General features: G+C 44.7%; 1 protein-coding gene across 2 annotated transcripts in view; it reads left to right on the forward strand.

Moving 5' to 3' along the window:
• The window catches only part of SUCLA2 (succinate-CoA ligase ADP-forming beta subunit), a 180,406-nt gene that overhangs the window by 168,407 nt on the left and 5,303 nt on the right, over positions 1 to 6,696 (forward strand). For both annotated transcript variants that reach the window (XM_019525115.1, XM_019525114.1), the window contains 2 exons: positions 5,293 to 5,413; positions 5,835 to 5,920. In XM_019525115.1, coding sequence (XP_019380660.1) covers positions 5,293 to 5,334 — 42 coding nt within the window. In that variant the 3' untranslated portion in view covers positions 5,335 to 5,413; positions 5,835 to 5,920. The remainder of the gene's footprint in view (positions 1 to 5,292; positions 5,414 to 5,834; positions 5,921 to 6,696) is intronic.

Raw genomic sequence — 6,696 nt, forward strand, 5'->3', positions numbered from 1 at the left:
TGCAATCCATCTGTCTGTGTAGGCATCAATGCCACAGTCACCTAGTTTTTTTGGAAAAAGAAGAGCTTGAACTAATGAGAGAGGCTATTGTTTTGCCCATGGCATGATAAACACTGTTGTCAGTCCCCCTGCTGACTTGCTCACCTGTCAGTTTGCTGCAGACAGTGTAAAGAAGCAGGGACAGAGAGATTGAAAAGCTCTGTATTTGCAGATACATGGACTGCACACCTCCCCTCCCCTCCCCTCTTGCCTCAGAGTGCTAGCCTGGGATTGGGGTCTGGCAACATTCCCTTGAGCAGCAAGCTGGGAAAAGCCTGGGATGGTGCAGGCAGACCTCCCTAATCAGAGCATCCTGCAAGGTCCTGGCCATGCCCCCCCTCAGCTTAGCCTAGTGCAAGGGGAGGGAGGGCTGCTCTAGTGCCTCACCCCATCCCCAGCTTCTAGCCTGAGCCACTGCAGGCATTTGCCTGCATTTTTTAGCCCAGAGGGGATGTCTGTATGATTGCAAACCAATTCAGTCTAGCTAGGTTAGACTAACCTGCAAAAATTGAATCAATTTAGGCTCAGGCTTTTTGAATGTCTATCCCTAGCCACATTCAGTGACTGTTTCAGTGTGTTTAATTTTTGTGCATTTTTTTATTGAAAATGGTTTGAAAGTTTCCAATTGAAATGTGAACTATTTTTTTTTTAAATTAAACTATTTTATTTATTTGACTTTAAAAAAGAGATGAGTGGCAAAGAGAAACGTAAAGAATTTTTATGGAAATTTTATTGAAGAGTGCAGGAGAGAAGCAGTAAAAGGCAGATGTAAATTCTGCAATTGTGAATACGTAACTCACATAGACAGAATGATAAAACACCTCTTAAAGTCTTGTGAAATGTACTCGGCTGTAGTAAAAGAAAGATTTCTTAATAAAAACGATTCCAAGAAGAAACTGCTTTCTTCTACTCGTACATTGGATGCATCCTCTGATTGTGCTTTAGCATAGAAGATTCCTCTGATGAAGATGGTATGGTGACAGGAATGGAAGAAAATACTGAAACTCAGGCTGGTGACCTTCCACTTGTTTCACTCAAGTTCTGTAAGCAATTTTGACTTCAAAGCTTCATTTCAGCAGGCCTTCTTTTTTAAGCCTTCTTTGGCCAGTTCTTGGGAATCAACTTCTGTGAAATCTGAAGTTTTATGGGAAAGTGACCAAGCAGATCAAAAACACAATAAAATATTTTAGGATCTTTGGACAAGATTAATGCACAAAATAATGTGAGCTTGATCATGTATATACAGCGTTAGCAAATATAAGCAATTTGACTTTTCACATGGTAGAAAATCCCTACATGAAAGAATTTTTTGCCAAGCTGCATCCACTCTACACATTACCAGGCAGAAAACAGCTAGCTGGACATCTGGTTGAAGCTTTTGGTGAACTGCAGAGAAGAGTATCTCCAGAAGCATTACCTACCGCAGCTACCAAAATGAACAGCTTGTTCATGAAGCTGACAGGAGAACTCTGAAATACTTCTGACCATGCTGCTATGTAAAAGAGTCCAGAATTGAACTTTTTACCAAGCCATAGAAGGCAGAAGAGCATAATCCTTCCTCTCTTTAACCCAATGGTTTTCAGCCAGGGTATTGTGGCATGGGTGCCTTGACTACAACCAAGTGAAAATGCTCCATGCACTGGATGCACAGCCAGACTGGGAAGGGCTATGCCGTGCACATGCTTGTGCTGTTTAGGGTTCTGTGATAGGCTTAAAGCAGACAGGAATGCTGGCTTGTGCTTGTTCCTCGTCCAGGCCCCTCATGCCATTCAGGACACAGGCATGTGGGACAGTTCCACCTGGCCTGCATGCCTCTGTTTCTTGGACTGACAGTGCACTGCAGGGTCAGACCAGGAGGGACTGCAGTACAGTCTGGCTCTCCTGCACATATTCCACAGCCCTTCCCCTTCTGCCTGCCCATGAGGCACACAGGGCAATTTTATGTCTTATGCTGCAATCCTGCTCAAGTGTGCAAAATGGCACATTTCCTAAACAAAGGTAGAAAAAATTTGTTACTGCAAACTTTACCTTTGTATTCTTCTGAGTGGATGTTCTGTCCTGTTGAACTGCCCATTTGTAACAGAGCGAATAGGAAGGCTCAAGTAGATGTATTAACTGTAAAATGAAACACATTTTCTATATTCTTTTATACCTAATGTCTAACTTTAAATGTAGCCTGTAGAGGAGACACTGGCAAGTTGACCTTTAGTTTAAAAAACTTAGAAATGATTTATATTCTTATTCTCCAATGTTACTGGAGTGGTCATAAGCTAATGTGGTGGCTTGTCTTTTTAAAAACCGCAGAAGGCCAAACAACTGGTAAATGAAGCAGCACTTTGACAGTAATTTTTAATAGATGAGGTGCAGTCCTTTTTACTATATGTGAATAAAAATGACTTTCTTTGGAAAATAAGCTGAGCAAGAATTCTTAAAGCCTTATTAACAGTCATGGCACAGTGACTTTATTACATTATTATTAGAACCAAAGATGTCTCTCTTTGGTTTGCATCTCTTTTCAGTTAATTTCTTATAAATGAGATAGGATACAAAAACTATTTAAAGGGAATGGTTGTTCCTTGTAAACCCTGCTGATTTAAAGGGATAAACAGAAACAAGCCAAACTTTGGATGAATGACTAAATAAACATCTTTGAAACTCAGAGCGCATATCTACATGAGACACTTTACTGCACAGTAAGCATTTGTGTCTACACATGTAGACTCTTACTGAGCAGTAATTTGCTCTAATTATAAGTAAACTTACAATCTGCAAGTATAAGTAGCAAAGTTACTCACAATTTGTTACTGCACAGTAATGCATGTGTAGACTCTGATTGGGAGCAAATTAGCTCTGGGTCAGCCCCACCACCAGGGGCCACTTTCAGCCCAGGGCTGAGTGGCTCTTTGGGGAGTGGGGAAAGTAGGGACAGGCTCTGTTGTTGGGGAGGGAGGACAGATGGGTTCTGTTGTGGAGGAGGGAGCAGGGAGGGGAGTCTGTGTCTGTGAAGGGGAATAAACTGCTTTTTGGAGAACTGTCTGCAGTGAGCATGGTGCTGGAGGTGTACAATGGGGCAGGGGTCTGTGGGTGGCTGTCCAGGTGGGCTACAGTGGGGAGCGCAGGAGGAAGTGGTCAGTCAGTGTCTCCCGCACCCGGCCCCTATTGGCAGGTGTACCACTTGCCTGGGGCCTAGCTGGAGTTGGGGCCCACTGCTGCTGCCACAGCTGGTGCTCCTGGTGCCAGGTATCCTCCATCCACTGTGCCTCCTCTGCCGAGGCTTTGTGGAACAGCTCACCCTGGGCCTCACAGATGTTACACAGCATGGAGGCTGTGACAGTGACAGGGGGATGTTGTCCTGGGTGATCTTGAGGCGGGCAATGAGGGTGCACCAGCATCCCTTGAGGTGGCCAAAGATGCACCCCGCCACGGTGTGGGCTGGCATTGGTTGAAATTTGCCTGGTTGGGGTCCAGCTGGCCAGTGTAGGCCACATGAGCCAGGTGAGAAGTGGGTAGGAAGGGCCCCTGATGAGGAGGGTAGGACCACCACTGCACCCAGCTGGAGGTCTGGTACCACTGGCGCAAAGCGCCTGCTTTCCACCAAGGGTGGCAGGGCAGAGTTGTGGAATACATGGCCATTGTGGGCACTGCTTGCCCAGCCAGCGCACATGTTGGTGAAGGCAGAGTGGGAGTCTGACCAGCTGTACTAGGGGTGGTTGCTATGTGGTGGGCAGGTGATGAGGATGTGGGTCCTGGCCAGGGCCCCAGTGCACTGGGGGAAGCACAGGGCGCAGAACCCCACCACCACTGCCAGGAGGTCATGTATGTGGAGAACAGTGTACCCTAGCGCATCCTGGAGGGTGCCGCAGACCTCCAGGATGGCCTCTGCAGCAGTTGCTTTGCCCGCACTGAAGAGGCGGCCAATGTAGTGGATGCCAGCAGGTGTGGTCAGCTTGAGCAGGATGATGGCCAGCCTGGTGTCTGCAGGGAGGGGCCACTGCGTGGTGCTGGCCTGCTTCTCCAGGTGCAGGCAGATCTGCTCCAGGAGCTCCTGGAAAGTGGCCCAGGTCATGCAAAAGGACTTGAGGCACTGCTTGTCATCCCAGGTGGTATAGACAACGTGCAGCCACTAGTCCTGGCTAGCTGGGCAAGCCCAGAGGTGGGGCTGGAGGCCCAGGAGGGCATGGATGGCCCCAGTGGTAGCATCCATGTGTGCATTGTTGGCATCCTTTCTGGGTTCCAGGAGGCAGCATGGGGTCTAGGTGGCTGCACTATGGTGGTAGGGAGCCTGGAATACCACAGGGAGCCAGGCTAGGCAGTCACACAAGCCAAGACTGCCCTGGGACAGGTGGTGGTCCCTGCAGCAGGCTAGCAGGGCCAGCACAGTGGCCAGCAGGAGCCTGGGGAAGTGGATGTTGCTGCCGGGTCCTGGGGCTGGAACAGCCATGGTGCAGCAGGCAGAGGCTGTGGTGACAGAGTCACGGTGTGCTGCCACCGTGCTCTGCACACTGCTCCAGTCCAGTGAGGCAAGTGGCCAGGGAGCAGTGTGCAGGGCTGCCTTTTAAACATTGCTACCACCCGCCCTTGGAGTGGCAGGGGGGTGGTACAGGGCCAGTGGGAGCAGAAGCAAACTGCTGCCATGAGCAGCAAATCTGTTCCCATTTCCCTGCACGTGTAGATACCTGCCTGGGGTGGGTTTACTCCAGAGTAAGAACACCCACCAAGGAGCAAATGCATGTGTAGATGTGCCCAGAGTGCTTTGGTTCTCAACCCTTTTAGTCTCAAAACACTCCTCGGAAAAGCCAACTCTTAGTTTTCACTTTTTTTTTTTGTCTACAGAAAAATGATAGAGTAATTCATCTGTTGCAAAGAATTCAAAGACCACATCAGGTCAGGATGCTTTTGAGACTCTGAATTGTTATTAGAAATTCTAAGTTTATATTGTGAATCATGTTTGCAAACATTGCTAATATTTGGCACTCTTGAAAGGATCTCAAGGCATGCCAGGGTGCTGTGGCATCCTGGTTGCGTTTTACTGCTCTCAAATAAAGAAACCCTACATTCATAATCACATGCTTAGCATTGCACATGTGGAGATTGAATTTTCAGAACTGATTGTTAGCAATTGGGCCACCTCAGACTTGTTATATTTTTGTTTGATACAATATTCTAGTGACTGTTTTTGAATATTTAACTTTGAATGGTAATTCTATCACTGATTGTGTAACAAAACAAACTACTTGTTACTTCCTTACCTAGGTACTGGCTATTCTGGTCAGTATTTTTGGAGGCATTATATGATGTGATATTATTGCATCAAGGTATCATTATGGCAGTAAAGAACTTGGACCTAAAATTCCTATTGTAATACGATTGTAAGGTAAGTACTCTTTTATGTACTGCATAAATATATTTAGGTTGTTTTATAGCAGCAAAAATGTAAAGCAGTTAAGCTGTTTTGTTGCTCTTCTAAACAGAAGAGGTGTGTTGTTGTTTTTTTTAAACAGAGAAAAAACTTCTTAAGACCGCATAAATATTAATGACTTGCCAATTAGGAATTTTCTATTTTTGTACCTATTTTTAGTTAAGATTTTTTTTTTTTAGAACTGATAAAATTGGTGCTGCTGCTACAGAGGCCTCCTGTTATGGAGTGTAATTAAGTCAAAATAGGTGTTTTGGGAGAACTGTCTTGGAAAACTTGAACATCATCACTTCATACTGTAGCTGACTTTACTAGGGAGTGTTAATACATTGTTTAGTAATACTGAAATTTGTTATGCTAAAACAACTTGTTTTTTAAGGTACATGAGTTGATAGCAAAGCTTTGATAACAACTAGTGATCTTAAAATCTTTGCCTGTGATGACTTGGATGAAGCTGCTAAAATGGTGAGGAAAAGAGTTTCATATATAACATTTGTAATAGATGCTATACTTTAATATCAAATTCCTCAGTTAATGAAAGAGAGTAGATGGGGATAAAACATTTTTAATCCTTGAGCTTGCATAATGCTATCTATCAAAAGCACACAAAGCAGTGTGTGAGCAATGGATAAGGCAGCCAATGACCTTGTAGACAGAAGGTAGTATACCTGGAACTTGAGCACTTAAGGAACTTGCTTTATTGGTAGAAGAGAAACTTGAGCAGATTGTTGTGCCTTTTTTTGTGCATGGAGGGTGGGGAGAGGTAATAGGAAAGAGACCTTAACTTTGAAGATGAGTGGATGGGCTATCTAATAAAGGTATCATTTGAAAGGCCCATGCTAAGTGGAACACTTCAAAGAAAGTGTAGTACTTTGTCAAAACTACTTTTAATTCTAAACCAAAGTTAATAGTCCCTAACTGGTCTGTCTGTATTATAAACTGTACATGGCACTATGTCCAGGGGTTGAACTCTCCAGAAATATTGCAGCAGTCACTGAATGGAAGCATCTGGTTACTTTAATCCCCATGGCTTTTAAGTTTGTTTGTTTGTTTTAGGACATTTTATAAGTCCTGTTAAGAAGGTGAAGTTCTTCTGCTAGACTGCTTCTGTTTCTGTAGCAGGTTATGCATACATAGGATCCTGTCTTCTTAAAGGTGGCTCAGGGCACCACTTTTTGAGGTCAACTAAGCACTCTCTTTTTAAATACTTACTGTAATTTGTTCATGTTTTAATTGTCTCT

This window comes from Gavialis gangeticus, unplaced genomic scaffold (assembly GCF_001723915.1).
Source record: "Gavialis gangeticus isolate Ggan-Ray unplaced genomic scaffold, GavGan_comp1, whole genome shotgun sequence".
NCBI classification, from domain to species: Eukaryota; Metazoa; Chordata; order Crocodylia; family Gavialidae; genus Gavialis; species Gavialis gangeticus.